Raw genomic sequence first — 26,417 nt, forward strand, 5'->3', positions numbered from 1 at the left:
AGTTACAATGTGTTATCAGACCTATATGAGATAGGGTGACGTGGGATCACCCTCGGGTATAAATATGGTAAGGTTATTCAGCGACTGGTTAGCTTTTAGAACAACTCTGGGCATGTTCAAGGACAAACGTATGTTTAAGTGGGGGAGGATGTAATGACCCGACCGGTCATTTTAAGTTTTTACACTTTGTTCGTCAGTTCTCGGGCATGACTTGCCCCATGTGAGGGATTATGACTTATGTAAATCGTTGGTTTTGGTTTTCAGGGTAATCGGAATGAATTTGGAAGAACAGTTCTCAGTTGAAACTTGAAATTTGAAAGGTTTGACCAAGATTTGACTTGTTTGTATATGATCTTAGATCAGAATTTTTATGATTTGGTTAGCTCTGTTGGGTGATTTGGGACTTAGGAGCGTGATCAGAATGCATTTTGGAAGTCTGTGGAAGGTTTAGGCTAGAATTGGCGAAATTGAAATTTCGGCGTTTTCCGGTTGATAGGTGAGATTTCCCTACTTATTAGAAGAGGGAACACAAGCACCTCTCCGTTAACGTGTCTGTTTCTTTAAATTTTCTAATTTGTCTTGGGGTATTTTCGTAAATTCAGTAATTTACAGCTCAACCTTATTGCTGACCTTTTCTGCCGTTGGCCAACACGTGGAGTCCCAATTTCTTAAAGCTAAAAACTCAATTCAGAACTTGGTAGAAGCATCACTGCCAAAACAGAAATAACGAACAAAGGAAAGATCTAGCATATCTCACCTAATAATTCAACGCAATTTGAGCAATCAGCCCTTTTCGATTCACGCATACCACAAAGAGTAGGTTTTTCCATTTTATTTATGCTTCTCTGTTCTACTTTTTATCCTTCCGCAAAAAGATCAGATCTTTAGGGTTTTGGATTGATTAGCAATCTTTTCTTCAGTTTAGTTTTAAGATTCGTTTCAGAAAGGTGCAAAATAAACTGAGGTTGGGTTATGATTTGTTCTCTGTTTTTATTAATTTGTTTATTTTGGATTTCTTATGTGAATTCTAAGTTCTCTTCAGTTTTTTTTTATTTTGCTAATTTCTTGATCTGTGTACTACGAGGCTTCATCTCCGCTCTTAGAAAAAATCTGTTTGACTTTCCCTATTTCGAATTTACATAGTTGTCGAAGCTCTGAATGAATGGGTTTTTGCCGCTTCGTTAGAGAAGAAAGGGGAGAAATTTACAACTGTGCTTACTTTGAATTTTAGGGTTTTTTTTACGGGAATTTATTGTGAAATTGGTGTGGAATTAAGAATTTTTACGGAACTTTTTTCTGGAAATTGGTTTGTAGAAATTGTTTTTATTATTCTTTGTGGCAGGAGGGGGGGGTGTTAGTTACGTTCTAAAGATTCTGTGTGTTGAAGATTTTCTGGTATTTGCATCGAAATAGTGTGTTTGAATCTCTAATTTTTGGTACAATATTTCCATCTTTAGTGGTAATGCACTGCCTCGGGCAAACCTTTATATCTAAGTTTTGAATAATGAAGCTTTATTTGGGCGAAAATACATTCTCAACATGATTAAACACAACACCATCTTAGTATAGTGCAAGCGCTATTTATGTTATTTTCAAAGTATAGTCTACAGCAGGTAGGTTTTCTTTTTATGTCTTTGTAAGAAATAGTTATATTTAGAATGCAGAGTTGCACAAAGAAAGTTAAGAGAGTGCAACACCAAGTTATCTTTGTTTGTTGAATGACTATAAGCATAAGTATATTAATTTGCATAATCTTTTGTTACCAAGGAATGTCAATTAAAAGCATTTTACTACCTCTTGCCTTTTCGTATACAAGTACGTAAGTACGCTAAACTTTGCTAAGTAGGCTAGCTGTGATATAACAATCCACCTACAGATATTTCTCATTGCTTTTCATGGAATTTCATCTGCCTTTTATTCTGCTCTATGAGTATCAGTACTTCTGATAATATCAATACTTCTATTGACTTCTGTATCTTCTCCTTTGCTTCTCGATTTCTCTCGATGGTTTTGTTTTTTGTCAATATCAACACTTCAGGTGAAACTCACTCCATCATTGTACCGACTATTCTTTTTATTTACTTTGCTTCCTATTTCCTCAGTAGCATAAGAGAAGAAGTTGCAAATAGATCATATCTTCAAACGATCAACTTAGAGCAGGTTTTTTCTTTTATTTATGCTTTTCTGTTCTACTTTTTGTTCTTCTGCAAAAAGATTAGATCTTTGGGGTTTTGGCTTGATTAGCAATCTTTTCTTCAGTTTAGTCTTAATATTCAAAGGTGAAAACAAACTGAGGTTGGGTTCTGATTTGTTCTCTGTTTTTATTAATTTGTTTATGTTGGATTTCTTATGTGAATTTTAAGTTCTCTTCAGTTTTTTTTTTATTATTTTGCTGCTATCTACTTTCTTTAAAAGAATTGGTTTTTAAAAGATTGGACCCCAACGGATTGTTATCTTTCTATTATTTACCAATGAACAACAAAATTTGTTACTTAGGGTCCACTGATGCCTTTTCTGATTTGAATGCTATAAATGCAGTCATCCTGTGGTAATAAAATTGTGAAAAAAATATCTTCCGGCCAAAGAAACAAGCATCCATATGCAGATCATATAAACTCTGACAAGAATGTCAGAAGACGTGATATCTATGGGCAAATATTGCCTGATAAAAAAGTGGCAATGTTACTACAACGCCGCACCAAAGAACTTGAGCGGCAAAAAAAGAATAGTTCCATAAAATCGGCAGTTGATCCAAATAAAAGAGTAATGTATCAACATCACCCTATGATTCGAAAACATAGTGCTCTTATCATAAGAGAGACTTCTTCTGCTGACGACGAAGGTTAGACTGAATTATTACTTTTTATTTACGTTATGTTAATGTAGCAGCAGACATATGAATATTCATATTTTACTAAGTAATTATTTTACGAGCATTTGCTTGAATATATTAAATATAAAATGTCTTTCATATTTGTCGCAGTTGGCAGCATCCATGCTGTTAATACTTCCTCAAGTTCTTTTGATAAAGGAAAAAATGTCGCTCATGCGTTTTCTGTATTTGAAAGAGGTAAAGCTAGAACACTATGAACATCTTTGTTAGTACGTCACGACTTAGGTGTACATCTAAATTGGGACAATGTGTGCCCCAGGATCAACATCGTGTACATCTAAGGGACAACAAAATGTGTTCCCTACTACCACAAGTAAAGGTTAGTATTTCTTTTACGCTAAAGTAACACTATTCATTAGTAGAATATTTTCCACGTCTTTTTTTTAACAATACTTATAACATACAGGTCATACCTTGACCAATGTAATCCATAAGAAAAATAATGACCAAGATGCGGATTATGCAATTAAAACATGTTCCGAACTGTAAATTTTGCAATGCAAAAAGGTTTCAATATGAACCTTCTGGATTTTGTTGTGGCAGCGGGTCAGTTAAGTTAGTTTCATATGAGCTGCCTAATGAATTATCAGATTTGTATAAAGGCAACACTGAAGAAGCTAAGCACTTTCGAACCTACATTAGAATATACAATAATATGTTTGCCTTTACTTTACTTGGTGTAATCAATGATAAAGATTTGGTGAGGAGATATCATGGTATATATACGTTTCGAGTTCGGGGACAAATGTATCACTTTATACCTGATTTACTTCCTTCTGATAAAAAAAGAAAGAATATGCAGTTATACTTTTACGATAACGAAAATGAACTAGCTAATAGAATGGCTTGTTCCAGTAATATCGACGAATCAATTGTAAAGAAACTTATGCATGTGCTCTCAATTAATCCATATTCCATTTTTTTAAAATCTTTGCTAAACGTTCCGAAACTATCTGATTATTATATCGCGCTTAAATGTGAACCAAAGTCAGATCAACGTGTATATAATCTACCAACTACAACAGAGGTGGCTGGAATATGGGTACATGATAGAACTACCGATACTATTTCTACACCTCATATTCGTATATACACACATAGTGACAAGACTCAGTCAGTAAAGTATTATTATGGATGTTATGACCCATTACGATACCCGTTATTATTTCCATACGGTCAAAACAGATGACATTGTGGTATTAAAAAAATCGCACGAAGAGATCAACGTTATTGTAAACATGAAGAATTACCGAGTGTAAAGAATTGTGTTCCATTGATAGATTTCTTGATATGGAAGCTCAGACTATGGAAAAAGGAAAACGAAAAAGAGAGACAGTTTCTTGCCGTGAGTATTATTGTTACAAATTCCAGATAAGAGAGGATGAAAAAATGAAGTCTTACATTGTGGAAGATTATTTCAACAATTCATAGTAGATGTGTTCATAAAGCTAAAAACACAAAGATTAGATTTTTATTTTTTTAATCAAGATTTGTTTCGGATAGATGTGCTACAAAGACTTATTGATTTTTTAAGACTTGGTGAAACGGAAGCTTCCAAGATTGGCAAGAAAACATTCCTCCCTGTTACTTTTATAGGAGGGCCAAGAGATATGCGTCGATGATATATGGATGCCATTGTATTAGTGCAACGTTTTGGAAAACTTGATATCTTTTTAACTATGACATGCAATCCGTCTTGGCCAGAAATAAAACAACACGTGTTACCAACAGATGAAACTCAAAATATACCTGATTTAGTATCACGGGTATTCAGAGCAAAAGTAGAAGAATTAAAAGCAGATATCTTGAAAAGAAAAATCTTTGGAAAAGTTGTTGCTTTTATGTATACTATAGAATTTCAAAAACGTGGTCTTCCGCATGCTCATTTTCTTATCATACTTAGTGATGAATACAAATTATTAACACCTGAATCTTATGATAAGTTTGTTTGCGCTGAGTTGCCTGATCATAACACCAATGAGCACCTTTATTCACGCGTGCTTCAGCATATGATGCACGGTCCGTGTGGTGATTTAAATCCCACAAATTCATGTATGGGAAAAAGAGGGTTTTGTAAATTTGATTATCCAAAAGATTTTGCTGAGCAAACATCAAAAGGAAAGAATTCGTATCCAATTTATAGAAGACGAAATACAGGCGAACTTATACATATAAGGGAACAATATTTGGACAATTCATAGGTTGTCCCATACAACCCTTACTTACTTCATAAGTTTGATTGTCATATGAATATTGAAGTTTGTTCTGATATTAAAGTTGTAAAATATATTTACAAATACATTTGCAAAGGACATGATAAAATTATTTTTTCTATACATAACAATAAAGAAATAGATGAAATAAAAGAATATCGATCTGCTAGATGGGTAACACCCCCTGAAGCGGCATGGCGGTTATTTGGTTTTTCTATTAGTGAAATGGCTCCGACTATTTATCATCTTTAATTACATTTAGAAGGGCAACAATTTGTTTCTTTTAAAAGTAGTGAAACTGTTAATAGAATTCTAAATAATCCGATGATTAGAAAAACAATGTTAACTGAATTTTTTGCTATGAATGCAACTGATGAACATGCTATAGCTACGCAATTATTGTATAAGGAATTTCCGGAATATTTTGTATGGTCTCCAGGATATAGAACGTGGACACGTCGGCAAAAACGTAATGTAATTGGACGTGTTGTAACATGTCACCCAATAGAATGAGAGAGGTATTATCTCAGATTATTATTGATGAACGTGAGAGGACCTAAATCATATGAAGATCTTCGCACCGTTAACGAGGTACCCTGTAGTACATTTAGAGAATCAACAGAAAAAAGAGGATTATTATATTGTAACAATAGTCTAATTGAATGTATGTCGGAGGCTGTAAGTTATCAAATGCCATATAGCTTGAGACGTTTATTTGCCACACTGTTAGTATATTGTAATCCTGCTAATCCAAAAATATTATGGAAAATGTTTGAAGATTCAATGTCTGAAGACTTTAGACATTTCTCTGATTTTGAAGAAAAAGCTGTTCGACACAAGGTTTTAAGTCATATCAATGATATCTTACACTCTATGGGCCACGACATATGAGTATAAGCTTATTCTAGAGAAGATTAGAGATTCTGAAACTGGAAAGGATGCAAAGGATGTTCATTTTGAAAGAAATATAATTGTTAGTGAACAAGACTTGCTCTTACCGAAGAGATTGAATGTTCAACAATTACGCACATATAATATAATAATTGATAGAGTATTTTCTGGAAAACAAGGAGCTTTCTTCATCGATGGTCCTAGAGGAACAGGTAAAACTTTTTTATATCGTGCATTATTGGCAACTATCAGGTCTCAATGATTTATAGCTTTAACAACTGCAACTTCTGGTGTAGCAGCTTCTATCCTTCCAAGAGGACCAACTGCTCATTCACGGTTCAAAATGCCTATTGATATAGATGATAATTTTCGGTGCAACATTAGTAAACAAAGTTCACTCGCACGTCTAATTAGAGATGCAAAATTAATTGTATGGGATGAGGCATCAATGGCAAAAAAGAATTTGATTGAAGCTCTTGATGCACTTTTGAGAGATATTATGGACATCGATACAATGTTTGGTGGTAAAGTAGTTGTATTTGGAGGTGACTTTAGACAAACTCTACCAGTTGTTCGAAATGGAAAAAAAGAAGATTTTATTCATGAAAGCTTATTGTATTCTGAAATTTGGAATAAACTTGAGAAATTATACCTATCTGAAAATATGTGCGCAAGAACAGATCCTTCTTTTTGTGAATATTTACTTCGAATTGGAAATGGAACAGAAAGAACTAACTGTGAAGACAAAATAGAGATTCCTAATTCTTTTGTTATTCCTTTTACGACTGAAGCGAAATCCTTAGATGCACTGTTTAGTGTAATGTATCCTGATTTACATGCATTTTCTCCTGATTTATCTATGATAACCTCTCATGTTATTTTAACAACGAAGAATGACTTTGTAAACGAAATAAATAATATGTTAATCGCTAAATTTCCAGAAAGGTCTAAAATATTTGTTGCAATAGATGAAACTATTGAACCGAATGATCAAAGCTAGTTTGAAGATTTTCTACATAGTTTAGATCCTCCTGGTTTACCGCCTTATAAGTTAACTTTAAAGAAGAATTGTCCAGTTATATTGTTACGAAATCTGAATCCTTGCGAAGGTTTATGCAATGGAACACGGTTAACATGCTGTGACTTTAGAACACATGTCATAAGTGCTAAAATTGATAGTGGTGATTTCAAAAATACACATGTATTTATTCCGAGAATACCATTATTAACATCACAAGATGAAAAAATACCTCTTCAATTTAAGAGAACACAATTTCCCCTACGCTTGTGCTTCGCTATGACCATAAACAAAGCTCAAGGTCAAACATTAGATTTTGTTGGAATTTACTTACGTGAGCCTGTTTTTTCTCATGGTCAACTTTATGTTGCTTTATCAAGAGTGAAAAGCTCAAACTGTGTTAAAATATTGATTCGCCCATCTACAACAGACAGTAATGATGACCATTCAACATATAATGTGGTTTATGGCGAAATTATTCAGAAAGCTTTCTCGTAAGAAACCTAATGATCTTCAGCTCAACAATGAAAAGTAAGTTTTTAGCTCCGCCTGTGTTTTCAGTTACACTACTGCGCCACAGCTGGTCCCAAGCCCGGAAAAAGGAGGAGGGTTCACTGTCTATCTATACTTTGCAATTTTAAAATGCAGGATGATTAATGAAGCAACATATATTGGATCTTCCAAAATCAATAATGTATATCTGTTTTAAGGTTCTTGCGAGCTACTTTATTACAAAAAAATTTCCCATTGTATGCGCCTTTAGTCGAAGTTATTTCTTTTATGAATCTTTATTTACACCACAAAAATTTTGAGGTGGACCATATTGTTCGCATACATAATAACCACCAAACATGTTACAGTGTCTGCAAGTTCAATTACGACACGACTTTCCAATTACTACAGATGATTCTCTTTAATCCTTTATTTTCGATTTCTTGCTCACCATCCGATATTTGTATAGGGGCTTGATTAAATATGATTAGCGCCGAAAAGTGTTGTATTGGGAGTAAACTCTGTTGTTACTGATCGGTCAAGCTCCAATACTCCCTCCTAGGGGACTCGAAAATGTTTGTCTCCATTTTGCGTACAAAAATATCAAAATTTTATCTCTTTTTAGTTATGTAAAATTTGGAGTTATCTTGGATGTACCTTTTGTTTAAAACTTCTCATCATGTAAATTTGTGCCTGCAGAACTCCAGAGTTAGGATGCTGTTATACGCCATACAGTTCTTATATTACTTCTTGCTGCTTTTATCAGAACCAAATAAGCAATAGCAACAAACCTTCCTGTCAATTGCTCGAAATCTCTATGAAGCAAATCACGACTGACATGACTTCGTATGTAGTGGTGAGTGACTTCTTATCTAAGAGTTTATATTATATAAATCTCAATCTTTAATATTGAAGCAAGGACATGACTATTCAACCAAATTAAAATTAGAATGGGGCATTATTTGATAGCTACTGCCTCTTTTTCTCTCGAACATACTGCTATTATGGGGCATTATTTGACAGCTACTAGCTGGCTTTCTCTATAAGCTTGCAGTTATTCTCCTATATTCCTTCTTCTCTAGGTACACAGTTTTCCTTACTTTGATTTTGGTTCTCACGGATGAATTTACCTCCTTGTTGTACTTTTTTTTTTTTTTTTAAATAATTGGAGTATCTTAAGTTGCTTTTCAGTGTTTCATCTAGGAGGTTTCTTTGTAAATTACTTGATGGAGAAATTTATCAACTGAACCACCTAGAAAAAACATTATGTTTGTTTTGCTCTTTTTTTGACTGTTGCTTTACACTTAGTTTGACGAGGGTTTTTTTATAGTCTTGTGAACACTTTTTTAGTGTCATAGCTTTCCCGTTTGCAAGGACTCAATGTATTCTCGCTTTCTTCGTGATGCAGCAAGCTGCTCCGAAAAGCTTATGACATAAACTTTAAGGACAGTCTGCAGCTACATATACTTTAAAGGTAATGCAGTCTTTGAAACGTCTAGCTTGTGACCATAGATTGGACGAAGACCCCATCTTGTATGTAGAAAATTGATGAACACCACAAAGTCTTATAGCAGATTGAGGTGACAAACATCACATAATTTTGAATGTGTCTATATATATCATTTTTGGAGACATCTTTGTCACTGTAACCTCAAAAAGGGAAAATTGTCGGTGCTTAAATTTCCGATGCTGAAATTTCTTATTTCAGTTCTTCATTTTGTTAAGTTGTAGAAATTATGTCGAATAACTTGAGATCCCAAATAACTTATTTCGTATAAGGGTTTCAATGTGTTTGCAATGTAAAGAATCATAACTCCAATTATTGGTATAATATGATTTTCTGTGAAAAAATGGTTTATGTAATCTCTGATGTCTAGATATGTTAGTTGGCCATGTCCTGTTGTTATCTGCTTTTTTGCTACTGGTAGCACAGTTTTCTCGTTTACTTTCTTCTGATGTGTTTCAGTTGGTTTAGGATTCTCTTCGTGGTTGATTATTAAGTTAGATTACACAGACAAACCATGTGAAAGGCAATTGTTCACTTGTTTATCCGAGGAAATAGTTCTCATGGAAGTCCTATTTATTTTCACAGTCATTCGATGTCTTTTCTTACTATAGTTGCAAATTCATCTTTGCTACAGCTGACGCAGAGCCTGTGAGTGAATTTGCAAATTCTCAAAAGCTTTCCAAATAAATGTCTTGTAAGGTGTCTGCAATTTCAAATAAAAGCAAGAAAAAAGATACATCATCTGAATCTGAAGATGACGAGGTAAATAGTAATGAGGAGAGTGACAACTATCAAGAACAATATAGCGAACAAATTACGTCTTTCAGCAGAGATCAAGGAAAGGATGCTGCCAAAGCTACAACAACTAAAAAGGGCAAGGGCAGTGGAATTGACCTCATCGGCAAATAAAAGCTCCCACTGAAGGGAAAATATTGACTTTGTACGCTTCAGATTGTCTTCACTTCATTATGTTTATTCTCCTGCATCGTTTAATGTTGTTGATGAACTCCTAATAATTTTTTTTCCCTAGCTCCTAATATTTTTTTGGCGCTGTGGGTAAAGTAAACACTTTGAACAGTTTAATATAAAGAGCACACTTAATACATTCTAAAGGATGCATACTGACCTTGTCCTTGTACAATGACCATTTAACTTCTATTTGTCCATTATGATAATTGATTTCATTTACAGTTTACTTAAATTATTTAAAATTCCTCCTTACATTATCTCTTTCTTTTGATGCACCGAAGCTTTCAATAATGGTCTGTCATGTTAAGCACCACAAAGTGTAGAACTATCTGCTGACTATCTTTCTCACAATTGAAACTTGATTTAACGTTTCTATTCGCAGCTTCCAAAAGGAGTTATGTGTTTTTTTAATCTGAAGAAAGCAGAACCTGTTGCTGTTGCGGAAGCCAAATATATATAGTGTGAATAAGTCACAACTACTATACCAAAAATTATGACAGCCACCAAATAATAAATAAGACAATAAAGCAACAATAAAGGGAACACCAGAATTTACGAGGTTCGGCTAATTTTGCCTACTCCTCGGACACAACCAATATTTTATTTCACTCCAAAAATACAAGTGAAATAATACTAAAGAGAGAAGATACAAATGCCTTAAACAGATGAGAAGGCAAATGAGAGGTGTGTTTAAATCCTAAACATTAGGCCTTCTTTTATAGGGGGAAAATCCCCCCAAAATTCAAGAGCCCACCGATGTGGGACAAATTTGCCAAACTTCAACAAATCTCCACCTTGGCAAAATTCCACATCTTCAATTTTCTCTCAATAACAAATTTTGATTGTGTCTTCATCTTTAATCTTCAGTTTTCAACAATGTTGATCAAATCCAAACAATGTTGAAACTTGACCGCAGTCACCACCTTTGTCAGCATATCAGCAGGATTCTCTGTAGTATGAATTTTCTTCACCGTGACTCCACCTTCTTCTATGATTTCTCGTACGAAATGATACCGAACATCAATGTGCTTCGTCCTTGCATGATACACTTGGTTCTTCGCTAATTGAATAGCACTTTGACTATCACAAAAAATTGTGATACCTTTTTGTTCAACACCAAGCTCCTTTAGCAATCCTTGAAGCCAAATTGCCTCTTTCACAGCCTCTATAATAGCCATGTACTCTGCCTCTGTTGTAGACAAAGCAACTGTTGACTGCAAAGTAGACTTCCAACTAACTGGTGCCTTTGCAAAAGTAAACACATAACCAGTAGTTGATCTTCGTTTGTCCAGATCACCCGCAAAATCTGAGTCACAATATCCAACTACAGACTGATTGTCTTCCTGCTCAAAAACTAACCCGACATCTACAGTATTATGAATATACCGTAGAATCCACTTCACAGCTTGCCAATGCTCCTTCCCTGGATTGTGCATATATCTGCTAATAACTCCAACAGCTTGTGAAATGTCAGGCCTTGTGCAAACCATTGCATACATCAAGCTACCAACAGCATTTGCGTATGGTACCTTTGACATATACTTTCGTTTAGCTTCATCCATTGGCGACATAGTAGTACTTAGCTTAAAATGGGAAGCAAGTGGAGTACTAACTGGCTTAGTCTTGTCATCTATGCCAAAACGTTGAAGTACTCTCTTCAAATATTCCTTTTGAGATAAACCGAGTTTCTTTGAACGTCTATCTCTAATTATCTCCATGCCAAGAATTTTCTTTGCCTCACCCAAATCCTTCATCTCGAACTCCTTCTTCAATTGAATCTTCAACTTATCAATTTCTTCCAAATTCTTGGAAGCTATCAACATATCATCAACATATAAGAGAAGATATACAAAGGAACCATCTTTAAGCTTGTGCAAATACACACAATGATCGTATTTGCTTCTCTTGTACCCTTGCCGCAACATAAACTCGTCAAATCGCTTGTACCATTGTCTAGAAGATTGTTTCAATCCGTACAACGATTTTTCAAGTTTGCACACCATATTTTCTTTTCCAGCAACTTTGAATCCTTCTGGCTGAGTCATGTAGATTTCCTCCTCCAAGTTTCCATGTAAAAACGTAGTTTTTACATCCATCTGAACTAGTTCCAAATCCAATTGTGCTACCAAAGCCAACATAATTCTAATGGAGGAATGTTTTACAACTGGAGAAAACACTTCATTGTAATCAATTCCCTCCTTTTGAGCATATCCTTTGGCTACCAATCTTGCTTTGTAGCGAACATCTACTTGGTTAGGAAATCCTTCTTTCTTTACAAATACCCATTTGCACCCAATTGCTTTCTTTCCCTTCGGGAGATTGGCCAATCTCCATGTATGATTCTGATGAAGGGACTGTATTTCATCATTCATGGCAATCCTCCACTTATCTTCTTCTGAACTTTGGACAACATCTTTATAAGTGGTAGGAACATCATCAGCTACAATTGAGGTTGCACAAGCAACCGTCTCTATGAGACGAACATGTTTCGTTATTGTTCTTTTTGGCTTGCTGGTTGCTATTGATTCAAGTTGTTGTTGAGGTTCCTGAGTTGGAATCTCCTCTACTGGCTCTCCTTCCAGAGGGTAATCTTCATTTGTTTCCTCCTCTGCTTCTTGTGTAGGAAAAATAAATTTTCCCTCAAACTCCACCTGCTTAGAAGCACCTTCATTTTGTTTGGTATCTTCTGTTACCTTATTTACCATAGCAGATTCATCAAAGGTAACATCCCTGCTGAATATTACTTTCTTTGTCATAGGACACCATAAGCGATATCCTTTGACTCCAGAAGTAATTCCCATAAAAATAGCCTTCTTTGCCCTTGGATCCAATTTTGACTCCGTCACATGATAATATGCAGTTGAGCCAAACACGTGCAAAGAGTTATAATCTATAGCAGGTTTTCCATACCATTTTTCAAATGGTGTCTTGCCATCAATAGCAGCAGATGGTAAGCGATTAATGAGGTGGCATGCATATGTAACTGCCTCAGCCCAAAATTCTTTGCCCAAGCTAGCATTGGACAACATACACCGTACCTTCTCCTGCAAGGTCCGGTTCATACGTTCAGCCACTCCATTCTGTTGTGGTGTATGTCTGACAGTTAAGTGTCGGACGATGCCATCATTTTGACAGACCTTATTGAAATGATCATTTTTGTATTCACCTCCATTGTCTGTGCGAATACACTTGATCCTCTTGCCTGTTTGATTCTCAACCATCGTCTTCCATTTGAGAAAAATTCCCAGCACTTCATCTTTGTTTTTCATTGTATACACCCACACTCTTCGAGAAAAATCATCAACAAAGGTTACAAAATAGTGCTTCCCACCCAATGAAGGTGTTTTGGAAGGACCCCAAACATCAGAGTGTACATAATCCAAAATACCTTTAGTATTATGGATCGCTGTACCAAATTTAACCCTTGTCTGTTTCCCTTTAACACAATGCTCACAAAACTCCAAGTTGCAAGCCTTTACTCCTTTTAACAATCCTTGATCTGATAGAGTTTTCAAGGATTTTCCTCCAGCATGTCCCAAGCGCATGTGCCATAGCTTGGTTGCTTCTGCTTCTTTGTCATCACTGGATGTCACTGTCGTTGTCCCAATAACTGTACTGCCACGATAGCGGTACATATTATTATTCTTCCGATTAGCCTTCATTACCACTAGTGCACCGGAGCATACTCTCATCACTCCATTTTCTGCAATGATTTTGAACCCTTTTGATTCTAGGGCTCCCACAGAGATGAGATTCTTCTTCAAATCCGGTACATATCGAACATCTGTCAATGTTCTGATCATTCCATCATGGTTCCTTAATCGTATTGAACCAATGCCATATGAGGTAAGAGGGCTGTTATCCGCTGTGTGGACGACTCCATATTCTCCTTCTTGAAATTCCACGAACCAGTCCCTGTTGGGACACATATGATAGCTACAAGCCGAGTCCATCAACCATATGTCTGATGATGTTGATGACTCTGTTGTAACTAATGAGAAGTCTGAATCATCACAATCAGCTACATTTGAATCCATAATAGCCTTTCCATTGTTATGTTTGGCCTTATTCTTCAACTTCGGACAGTCTTTCTTCCAGTGCCCTTTTTCTCGACAAAAGGCACATTCATCTTTGCTAGGTCTGGATCTTGACTTGGATCTTCCCTTCTTTGTCCTCGTTTGATTTTGAGGACGACCCCTCACAAACAGTGCTTCTCCTTCTCCGCCCTTCTGTTTTTCTCGCTTTCTTTGTTCATAGTTGTACAAAGCCGAACAAACTTCTCTGAGAGAAGTTTCGTCATTTCCATGGAGTAGAGTAGTTTCAAGGTGCTCGTACTCATCAGGAAGTGACGCCAACAACATTAAGGCCAAGTCACCATCATCATAAGTTGTATCCATATTTTGCAAATCTGTGACCAACTTATTGAAACTGGTGATATGTTCATTCATCGTGGTACCAGGAACATAGGTGAAGTGAAACAGTCTCTTCTTCATGTACAATTTATTTTGACTGTTTTTCTTCAAAAATTTATCCTCCAGTGCTTTCCATAATTTACTTGCAGAAGTTTCCTTTGTGTATGGATATTTCTGCTCTCTAGCAAGGTAGGATCGAATAGTACCGCAAGCAACACGGTTGATAATTCTCCAATCTTCTTCTCCAATAACATCTGGTTTCTTTTCTTCAATGTCCAGATCTAGCCCTTGTTGAAAAAGGACATCTAGAACCTCGCCTTGCCACATCCCAAAATGTCCGGACCCGTCAAATATTTCGACCGCAAATTTTGCATTTGACTCAATTCTTGTCATAAGCGAAGATGCCAATGATGACGTATTGTTGACACTTGATGTAGATTCTTCTTGTTTATTGTCTCCCATCTTTGACACAAATATTATTTAATAGCTGACGACACAAATCAAGATTATTTCCTTTCTGGTGTGGAAGATCATACTAAGCTGCAACCACAGAGCATACTCAGACAGAACCTTGACTCAGTTACCAAGATAAATCTTTTTTGATTTGGAAGATCAGACTATGCTGCAACCACAGAGCATACTTAGATAGTACCTTGGCTCTGATACCAATTGTTGCGGAAGCCAAATATATATAGTGTGAATAAGTCACAACTACTATACCAAAAATTATGACAGCCACCAAATAATAAATAAGACAATAAAGCAACAATAAAGGGAACACCAGAATTTACGAGGTTCGGCTAATTTTGCCTACTCCTCGGACACAACCAATATTTTATTTCACTCCAAAAATACAAGTGAAATAATACTAAAGAGAGAAGATACAAATGCCTTAAACAGATGAGAAGGCAAATGAGAGGTGTGTTTAAATCCTAAACATTAGGCCTTCTTTTATAGGGGGAAAATCCCCCCAAAATTCAAGAGCCCACCGATGTGGAACAAATTTGCCAAACTTCAACAGTTGCTACTGTGGGTAAGAACACGTGCGAAAGTTGGAAATGCCTCCAGAATAGTTGTCTTTTATGTGATCAATATGCTTCCTCTCTTTGCCATTTGGTTACCATGATCTATGTTCTCTCATTTGATATGTATAGTGATTATTTGTGCAGGTTCCTTAGGCGTGCAACTATTTCCATTCAATTGGGAACTACCAGTGACACCTATCCACGACAATTATGCTATATTTTCAGCTAACAGCGGCCAAAAATATAAGTGACAAAGGGAAAACTGGAGTGTCGCCTGCTTTGTCGGCGAATTCAATTGTAAATTGTAGTGTTGCCCTTGACAGATACAATAATGAGTTGTCACAACATATGACATTTGAGGCAAATTCATTCGTAAATTATAGCGTTGGTCTTGACAGATACAATCATGATTCCTCACAACATATAACATTAGCAGCGTGTTATGCTATAAATTGCACGCATACTGATGATTTTGATATCATTAAATCTATATGGTTTACTTCAATGAAGTCGATTCCTGTCATCATTGAATAGAGTAGGACATGTTTAAACTGCAAGTTGCTAAAAGAGTACCACTAACACAATTGTTCAACGAAGGTTATCGTCAGAATGGCTAACACACACATTGTATAACCAAACGTTATAAATTTCTTCACGTTGTGTCCAATGAAAGACCAATTTATGTTATTTTCTACTTTAATTAATAATTCCGTCCAGTGACAGAGCTAGAATGTAGGGACTGGGTTCAGCTGAATACGGTAATTTTGATTCGAACCCTGTGTTTGTCTTACAAAATTCATTGAATATATATAAATAATTAATTTAGAACCCAACAACTTTTACCGATGAAAATTCTGAACCCATAAGTTTGAAATTCTGGCTCCGCCTCTGATTTTGTCTATCGGTATTTACATCTACTACGCTATAACGAAACAACTTGAGTAGCCAAAAGCAAAAAAGTCAAGCTTTTACGGAACCAATTTTCATGTTATGTTATAATATATATTCTCTATAATAGCATTTGATTATAACATTCAAAACAAATGAGGTTGTTATGGAGAAATTTGATTGTAGTTCCTTCATAAATATTTCACTGCCTTCACTATACCCTTCTGTTTTTCACTGCATTATGTAATGACCTTTTGATTTGTATCAACAGTCACGTATCTACATTAATATGATATAATGCCATAATTTAATTGCTGACTATGGATTCTTAATCCACTAACTGCGGTGACACGTACGTCATTTCAAGATAAATTTTAGCTTACACCTACAATTCAAGACCAACACCTGTAAATTTTTTAAACACTTGTGCACAGCATGGCCTAATTTTCTTTAACAGTGACAGCATAAACTTGGGCCTCTCTAAATAATCTTCTGCTTCCCTTCTTCCTTCACTGTTTTTCACTCTTCAGCTACACTGTAAGTTTTAACAAAAAAACCAACGTACTCCATTCATCTTATACATTTTAATTTTCTTAAAGCTAAGTTTTGTTCAAGTTACGATTTAAAATTTCTACAGCTTTTACTAAAATATAACAGATGACATCCATGTATATTTATATTCTTTCCTTCTATAATATTTAACTTTATTTCACCACTCAGTTTTACCACTTGAAATTAGAGGACATAACCAGGAAAATACGTGAATCACGATTACCATCAGGGTATATGCAGGTAGTAAAATAGAAAAGGGAAAACTCACTCCTTTTCAGGTTGCCAGAAGGAACCCCAAAAACATGAAGAAAAATTAGATGCACCATAAAATTCACACCTGATAAACTGCAACAGCAAAACAATAAATTACATTTATGCGCAAACATCAGATTAGCCAACATAACTTTGCGAGAGAATAAACAATCCAAACTAACTCGACAAGTTATGCTCTCAACCGAGCTCATAAAGCACATAATTATCCCCACCGTCATGTCTAACATCAATTGTTTCAATTGTTTTCTTTATATAATTCCTAGCTCAATTACTTTCTCCTACAATTTCAGTCTTGACAGGTTGAAAGATTCTTAAAAGATGGAGCAGCGATATACCATCCATGAAATCACACCATTTACTAGAGATTGGACTTGTAAAATACAAGTTGTTGATAAAATCCGCCCCAAAATTAGCAGAGATCAGCGGGTGCACTTTCAAACAACCATCGTCCAGAACGAAAACGTAAGTTCACAAATATCTCAACTACATTGTAAAGCTTCTACCATATCTATAAAGACTTTCTCCATCTTAGAGCAGGAAGACCAAATTTGCATCATAACATGTGGTCCTGAAGTCCCACATTATGACAACCTGTTTAAACATTTCCACACATACCTCATCTCAGCAGCTAAAGTTAGGGAACCGTCACGTTTTGCAATACCCATGCATACATTTGAATGGGTCGTCGATACCTTCAGTATTGTCGAAGAAGTTACAGAGAACAGTGAAGATGAATCAATATTACCGTTGTCTACGAGATTAAACATGGTGTCCTTTGCCGATATCGAGAAACAGATTCCAGGCGATGAATTCGGTAAACAAACATGACTTTATACAATTACATTTTTTGCTGTAAAAAAACGTGCTTCTTCATTATCAAATTTAAATAATTCCATCCTACTTTTATTCACACATGTTTTCCCAAATCAGACCTTGTGGCAGTTGTGGCAAATTGTGGTACCATGAAATATCTAAGGGAGCGAAAACAGAAGATTTCAAGAGGCTATTCTCATAGACGACAAGTATGTAATATACACTTTACCTATCTCTAACAACAAACTATGTATTTAACACTGCATCCTTAATTTCATAGGAAAAAACCTTTTCATTTTACTATATGGGGAGAATTGGCTGACAATGATGGAGCTGAACTACTACAACAACTACATAGATATTCTGTCATTGTTGCAAAACGAATAGTTGTTTCTAACTTTAAACAAGGTATTCACAAGTAACTTTAAATCACACATGTACATTAATTAATGTTCAGCTTTATTCATTAATAAGTATATGCAGAGGTCCGATTAACAACAAGGTTCAACTCCTCAATATTAATTGACCCTTTGTACCCGCAGGCAGCAAAGCTAATGAATTGGTATGAAACAGATTTTATTTGCACACAAATATGTTCCATTTTTTAATACCATATTATACCAAAAAACTCACAATATCTACTATTACATTGCAGGGCAAAGGACAACAAGCAGATGCTAATTGAATACACTCTCAAAAGTACATCAAAATCGCGTTCGACACTAAATGTTGCACCTTTTGAAGATGAAATAGTTCCCATTTCAAGCATTCCTTCACAGTCCACTGTGAGTATATTAAAACATATGACTCAGGTTTCGCATCGATTGTTCTTTTGCTTCTATATCGGATTAGAAATAGCCTCTTGTAAGTTATTCTATGTCCTAATTACGAAGTAGTATCTTCTTATTATTTTCTCAACAGGCACACAGTTTCTATGTTGAAGGAGAAATATCATTGCCAAGTGAATTCCAGTTTTTCTTCGTACTTCTATGTTCTGAGTGTCAACATCTAGCACGAATCAAGCGAAAAAAGAAAGTTCTCTGTATCAACTGCAAACTAGAGAGAATGCTGATTCCAAGGTAAATAGCTTTTACCATTGACATACTATGACTAACAACATCTAATAGCTAAAACTTTATCATCGGACAAACACAACATTGTAGATGTGAATTTGAAGTTGACATCACAGACGGGAGCGGAACAATAACAGCAGTAGTGTCAAATAAACTAGCTGAAAGAATGCTTTCACTGACAGCAGACCAAATATACGAAACTGCCATTGTCAAGGTTCATATACTAACAACTCTACAATCATTTTGCGTCAGTCCAAATTAATTTAAAATCCTCACTTGGCTAATTCTGTGGCAAACTTTTTTCCATAGAAACAAGTGTTACCTGTTGAGCATATCAGAAAGCACCTGCTAGACGAGATGTTCAAAATTCATTTACAGAAATCACTACTCAGAACACCGGATAGACCACCTTGTACCTTTGTCATCTCATCTTACACGCAGAAACAGATTGTCTTCGACCTAGCACAATCTTTAACATCAGCTACTATTGTCGAGGGAAGTAAAAGAAAGCTAGAATCAATCAGTACTTCTGAAGAAGCAGATCGCCGTCCATTAACACAAGATGAAAACCCAAAGAAAAAACCAAACGTACAGTCAACAACTCCTTTCCAAAAATAATCAAGGTTAGAAATTAATTCTTGATAGGCCATATGAATAATTACATTTACTGCTATCAATTTCTATGCATCAAATAAGAAAATGAAAGGAACATAACGTTTTAACTTAGCTTTGTGGAAGTACTTTGTATAATGGTATTTGATTCACTCTAAAGCATCGGATATAGATGCACCAAATAAGCTAAAGAGAACCCATACATGAGGGATTTCACCTTTATTCATAGAGTTAGGCATCAGTCGCTACCACATCCATAATATTAATTTTAGTTGAGAGAATGAGTTTTAAAATGTACATTTATTTTAATTTTATCTTTTTGTGCCTTGACAAGTGGAGATTTAACAATGTTATTTTGCTTATACGATAAAGCCTGTGTTGCTCGCGCTATACTACAATTTCAGAATTTTCGAACAATTCAAAACAAAATCTATGTCCAATGTCTTTACAATTCTTGGTCCAAATTACGTATTCTCAACTACTCTTCTACACTTAACTCTCAATTTGTCGTTCATACAGATGCCTCATCAGATTTGAAGCGCAACAAAGGTCGCCTCAATAGGCTTTGACAGCTTGCATTTAACGCAGATTTTGGTGGTATTATTATACTACAATACAGTCTTCCACATTTTGTGTAAATACGTACGTAGATTTTCGTGAACTGTTTACTGCAGTACAATGTTTCATATTTTGTGTAAATAGCTAGACAAACTGACTCTTATCAAGGCAGATTTTAGTAAGTACAATCTTTCGCATTTTGTATAAACAACAACGCAGATTTTCGTGAATTGTTTACTGTTAGCTATGCAAACTAACTCTTTGAATAATTTGGTAAATTCAAATAGCTCCCATTATATATACATTTATGTTTTCATCATACCTCCAAAACTTTAAAGCGTTTCACTGTAGCTCTAATCCAATAGTGAAATCACAACTGCATACCTACAAAAAATAATATACTAGCTTAGCTTAGTACTAACAAATGTACTCTAAAATTTTTTTTTACTATCAAGATCTAAAATGAAAGCCCATCCACTCAATATTACCCTTACTCCCTTACGTTAAGGTTGTTCATCTTGGGCCCGGGCTAACCCTACTAGTTGATATAGAGGTAGGAATAAAATTCTGGAAGTTGCAGTAGTACCATTGTGTCATTTGGGATATGTGTGCAAAATTTCAGGTCATGCGGACGTGGTTTGGTTGGGTTTTTTATCAAAAGCACAATTTGGAAGATTTTGAAATCTTAGGCTTGAATCCGATGTGTTTTGGTTGATTCGATGTTGTTTCAGGTGTTTGGAAGTTTGGTATAAGTTTGAATAAGGTTATGGGTTATGTTTGTGCTTTTGGTTGAGGTCCCAGGGGCCTCGGGGTGATTTTGGATGGTTGACGGAGAGTTTGGGAATTTTTGAAGAAGCTGCAGATTTTCTGCTTCTAGTATTTCCGGACCTGCGGATTGGGGACCGCAGGTGCGACGCCACATATGCAGAGAATTGGTTGCAGAAGCGAAAGCTGGTGAGGTTGCAGGAACCCCAGAAGCGGTTGTGGGACCGCATCTGCGAAGGCTCAGGTGCGGCTATTTCATCGCATATGCGATTTTGGGTCGCTTTAATGAAAACCGCAAAAGCGGTTCATTGACCACAAAAGCGGAACCACAGATGCGGTAGATTGACCGCAGATATGGAAATGCCTGGTTCAGAATGTATATATTTCACCCTTCGCGATTTTGAAAGGGTTTTCACCATATTTCATCCGGGAGAAAGCTTGGGAGAGCTAATTGAAGAGGGAATTCAAGAGGATTTCATGGAGGTAAGATTTTTGGACCTTAAACTTGTTTCTATGATGAATTTTAACATTGTAAGCTTGAAATCCATGGATAATCAGTAGCAAAAATGGTAATTAGGGCTTGAGATTAAGAGACCTTTGAGTGGGGATGAGGGGCCATTTGAGGTCCGATTTTGATGTTCTTGATATGTATGAACTCGTGAGAGCATGAGAATTCCATTGATGTTAATTTTATCGAATTTCGAGATGTAGGCTCGGGGGGACGGGTTTGAGCAATTTCGGGATTTTAATATTAAATTGGATATTTTCAAGTTGGCTTCGTTCCCTTAGCATATTTTAATGATTATGTACTGATTGTGGCTACATTTGGAGCATCCGGAGGTCGATTCGTGCGGGCGAGGCATCGCGGGCTAGAGTTTGGACCGGATCGAGTTGAGTAATGATTGTAAATGATGTTCTGGGAGTTTGAAACCCCGAATTTGCACATCGTAGTGCTATATTGAGGTGAGGCACACGCTTGATGACGAGCGTGGGGTCGTGCACTATTGAGGATTGTGACTTGGTCCGTACCGATTGATGATTTTATCGCGTATTTGACTAAAATCTATTTGCTTTCATCATTATTTGAGCTGAATGCCATATTTGGGCTTCGTGCTAACTATTTGAACCCTTCGGGTATTTTTATTGATATTTCCTCCCTGTTTTGACTTTATACTTGAACTCAGTCATGTTATTTTTCACTGTTTTCAGAACTCAACCATGTTTACTTTGCTTTAGCACTTGAAATGATATTTCAAATAATATTTTTAGGTTGAGCATCATGTTTTACTGTTACCCGAGTGGCTTATGTGAGACTTTACTGAGTAAGGCCAAGAGCCTGTATTGTGAGGATACCTTTGGGTCGGGCTGCACGCCGCAACAGTGAGATACTGATTATGATAATGAGGCCGAGGGCCTGAGATTGTGCGCCACGAGGTGGCTTGATATTGATATGAGACCGAGAGCCTGTTTCTGATGCCACGAGATGGCTTGACATTGCGCTTGGGCCGTAAGGGGGCCCTCCCGGAGTCTGTACATCTCCAGTGAGTGCGGGTACCCATTGTGATGTGAGATATAGTCCGAGGGGCTGGTATTGTTCTATGTAATTGTCCGAGGGGCTGGTATTGTTATGAGATATTGTCCGAGGGCGGATTTGTTGACACTGTGCCCGAGGGGCAAACCTTATGTACTTATCTTTCTTATTTGCCTGTCATCTACCTATTTAATTGTGTATTTGTGCCCGAGGGGCGGATTTTCTATGCTTACCTGCACTAATTGTTTTGCTTTCATTTGTGTACATGTTGAAAAAGTTATTTTTCAAAGAAGTTTAAACTGAGCTAAGATGTTTTAAGAAATTTTACAGCTTCATTGTTTTCTTACTGGTTTTGTACTGCTTCTATACAGCATGTTGATGCACTTTTCGTGATTTCTTACCATTCAGACTTTAGTTATGATTATTACTCACTGAGTTGGAGTACTCACTTTACTCCCTGCACCTTCTGTGCAGATTCAGGTATCTCTGAACCCAGTAGCGGGTATTAGTTGATCGGAGGTAAAGTCATCGGAGTTTAGCAAGGTAGTTGCCGGCGTTCGCAGCGCTGCTTTCCTCCCTCTTTATATCATTAGTCTGTATTTAGTACATTTCAGACTTTTCAGTTGTATTTAGACCCTAGTAGATGCTCGTGACTTGTGATACTCCGATCTCGGGCTGTATTTATTTCCGCACTTGTTTTATTTTTGCTAAATCTGTACTTGTTGGGGATTTACCCTTATAAATGACTTAAATTGATTTATTAAACTGTTAAAACTAAATTTGGAAATTGTGTCGGCTGGCCTTGTCTTCACAAGAGGCGCCATCACGACCGGGTTCGGCTTGGGGTCGTAACACGGGTAGAATTCGAATGATTAACGGATCAAGGTTTGGAGTTAAAGAGTTGTTGAAGCTAGGAGTCTTCTGGTGCAATCGCACTTGCGGAGCTTTGATCGCAGGTGCTAGCTCGCATGTGCGAGCTGGGAAGCACAGATACGGCCAGGAATGAAGAATGATATAGTGGCAGGTGCGAAGAATTGTCTGCACCTGCATGGTCGCAGATGCTGTGAAGTTAAGTGCAGAAGTGAGGGGGCAGCGTAGGAGCGGGAAAGATGGTCGCACCTACGTTTGCACAGAAGCGGAGCATAATCCGCAAGTGCGAAGGCTGGTTTCCAGTAGCTCACCACAGACGTGGAAGAATTGTCGCTTCTTCGACACCGTAGAAGCGGGTAAGTTGTCGTAGGTGCGAGAATGCTTGGGCAATGTATTAAAATCGAGGGTTCCGTGTTTTTCATCATTTTGGACATTTCAAGCTCAGGATTAGGCAATTTTTAAGAGGAATTTCAAAAGGATTCTTGAGGTAAGCCACTTGTGGTTAAATTTATTCAATAATTATGTTTCCCCATTGAATTTCCCACCTAGATTGTATGATTTTGAGGTGTAAATTTGGGAGTTTGTAGCTAGGGATTTAGAGAGCTTAGATTGGGGATTTGGGTGTCGATTTGGTGTTGGATTTTGGTAAATTTGGTATGGTTAGACTCGTGGTTGAATGGGCTTCCGGATTTTTTTGACTCTTATTAGATTCTGAGACGTGGGCTAGTGGGCCGACTTTCGAGTTGACTTTTTGACTTTTAATTATGAACTTAGTATTTTTCTTATGGAATTGATTCCTTTAGCTCGTGTTGATTGTATCGAATTGTTTATTGCTAGATTCAAGGCATTCGTAGACCGATTCGAGAGGCAAGAGCTTGCTAGCGAAGTGATTCGAGTTGCTTGAGGTAAATATCGTATTTAAACTTGGTTGATGCACCAATTGCTTGAATTGTTGTGATAGCCACATGCTTTTGGGTGCGCACATGCGTGGGGATGATCCCATGTGTGGGCACCAGGTGTGAGCACGTGATTTTTGCCCTACATGAAAATAACTCCTAAAATAGACCAATTTTTTTAATTGATTTTTAGGATTTTTTCTTTATGTAGTTGCATTTCATGCATTTTTAATATTTTAAAATCATAGAAAAATTATTAAAAATTGTCACATTTTATTCCATGTCATCTTAGGTATAATTTGCATGTGAGAATTAATTTTATTAAGCAAAAAATCACAAAAATTATCATTTTTACATAATAAGATTTTAGTCTTTAAAATTAGCATTTTTCTTTAGTCTTAAGTTAATTAGTTATTTTAATAAATAAAGAATTTTAATTTCTAAAAAAATAGATTAATTTAGGATTTTAATTAATTGAAAAAAATAAAAAGAAAAAATAAAGGAAAAAGGAATAAAATAGGTAATTGATAAGGGGTTTTAATATGAATTTGGGTTAACTCTTTGTACCAAATTGACCCAATTCTCCCCAAAAGCTAACTCAGAACCAATCCCAAATTTAAACCAACCCCAACCCAAATACACTTGAACCCATCAGCCCAAAACCCATCCCCTTTCGATTAAAACCCATACTTAGACGTGTATAGGGATAAGATTTTAGGCTACAAAAATAAGATTTTTCTATTTCTTGGAGACCCCTAAGAAACGGCCCACAGCACCTCCCATTTCCAAGGCTTCTTCTTGATTTTTTCAGAAAAGAAACGACAACAGAGAAAAGCTGCTCCCCCATTTTCAAAAAGACAAACACAACAGGCACCACCCCTCCTTTGGTCTTCTTCATCTTCATCATCTAAAAACACCAAATTCCCTCCTTGTTTTTTTTTTCCATTTTTTTGGACCAGAACGAGCTCCCCCAAAAATTGAGGAGCCACCGCCTCCCCTCCCCTCCCTGAAAAGAACCAAAAAATGGCGCATTCCTCCTTCAACAGAGAACGAGAGGACAAATGGAAAACTTTGAGAATTTTTGGAATTTCCTTTTGATTCTTTCATTTCTTTGGATTTTTTAGAAAAAGGCAGAAACATGTAATATGATGCTTCTTTCTTTAAGATGTTTGATGTCCGAAATTTTAACAAAAAATTCCAAAATATTTTAAGTTTCTACTTCTTAGTTGATTTGGGCTTCACATATGGAGGTTGATTGAGTTGAGTTGCTGTTTGAAGTTGTTTCGCTTGAGTTCCATCCATTTCAGATTTCGACTTTAGCTATTGGCTCACCTTGCTCGTGTAATTGCTGAAAATTTCAGTCAATCGAAGCTTTTTTTTGGTGTAAAGAAGATGTGTTTGCTGGGTTTATTTCTTCGGATTTGATGAGCTCTTCCTTTTCCTTCTCAAATGCACATTATGGCAAAGGTATTAAGTTTTCCAAATTATATGCCCTATATATGTCAAACGATTTCTGAAACTGGGTAATTAGCGTTTTGGACATTCTAATCAAAAATTCTGTTGGAACAGCATATGTGTTGATTGGTGTTGGAAATTAAAGCATTGACACTTGCTTTTATAATTTTTCTTGCTCACCTAGTTTTAGGTAAATTGCACATAAATGTCAGGACGCAAATGAGAATTCTTGTTGGAATTTGAGAATGAACCAGTGGTATATTTGGTAATCTAAGCAGATCGAAATCAATATATATAGCTAACCTATATCCGCGAAAATTTGTTGTATTTTGAAGAAATGTCAACACAAATTTTTATGTATATCTGAATTTAGTTGTGTGTTCCTACTTGATTTTTTCTTTTGCCATCTTTTTTTTTTGAGTTTAAGCTGCAAATGGATTGTTAAAAATTTTCTGGCCATGATTGAGGCTAAGCCAATTCATTCACGCCCGTTTGAATAATTGATGGAACAGAATTCGTTTCGTTCCTTGTGGAAAAGCCATAGTCGTGGCTACTCTGTTTTTTCGTTAATGACTGTTGCTTTTTTTTTTTTTTTAATAATAAAATTTCCCTATATGTGTCCTCATTTGTTTAAAGCTAATTTAACTTCGTGCTTTAGAAAAATAGTTTGTTTTCCCATGTTAGTTTATAGTTCATGTTGGTTTAATATTC

The 26,417-nt window shown here is 36.1% G+C and overlaps 2 protein-coding genes across 2 annotated transcripts; both read left to right on the forward strand.

Moving 5' to 3' along the window:
* Positions 1–727: 727 nt before the first annotated feature.
* Positions 728–3,597, forward strand: LOC107800266 (uncharacterized). The gene is made up of 6 exons (XM_016623418.2): positions 728–816; positions 2,103–2,160; positions 2,539–2,842; positions 2,984–3,070; positions 3,153–3,212; positions 3,300–3,597. Exons 3-6 carry the CDS (start codon positions 2,680–2,682, stop codon positions 3,380–3,382), a joined length of 393 nt encoding a protein of 130 aa, XP_016478904.1. The 5' UTR covers positions 728–816; positions 2,103–2,160; positions 2,539–2,679; the 3' UTR covers positions 3,383–3,597.
* A 2,365-nt stretch (positions 3,598–5,962) lies between these two features.
* LOC107800250 (ATP-dependent DNA helicase PIF1-like) lies at positions 5,963–6,997 on the forward strand. The gene is made up of 2 exons (XM_016623403.1): positions 5,963–6,209; positions 6,267–6,997. Exons 1-2 carry the CDS (start codon positions 5,963–5,965, stop codon positions 6,995–6,997), a joined length of 978 nt encoding a protein of 325 aa, XP_016478889.1.
* The last annotated feature ends 19,420 nt before the right edge of the window (positions 6,998–26,417 follow it).

Source organism: Nicotiana tabacum, chromosome 10 (assembly GCF_000715075.1).
Source record: "Nicotiana tabacum cultivar K326 chromosome 10, ASM71507v2, whole genome shotgun sequence".
NCBI lineage: Eukaryota > Viridiplantae > Streptophyta > Magnoliopsida > Solanales > Solanaceae > Nicotiana > Nicotiana tabacum.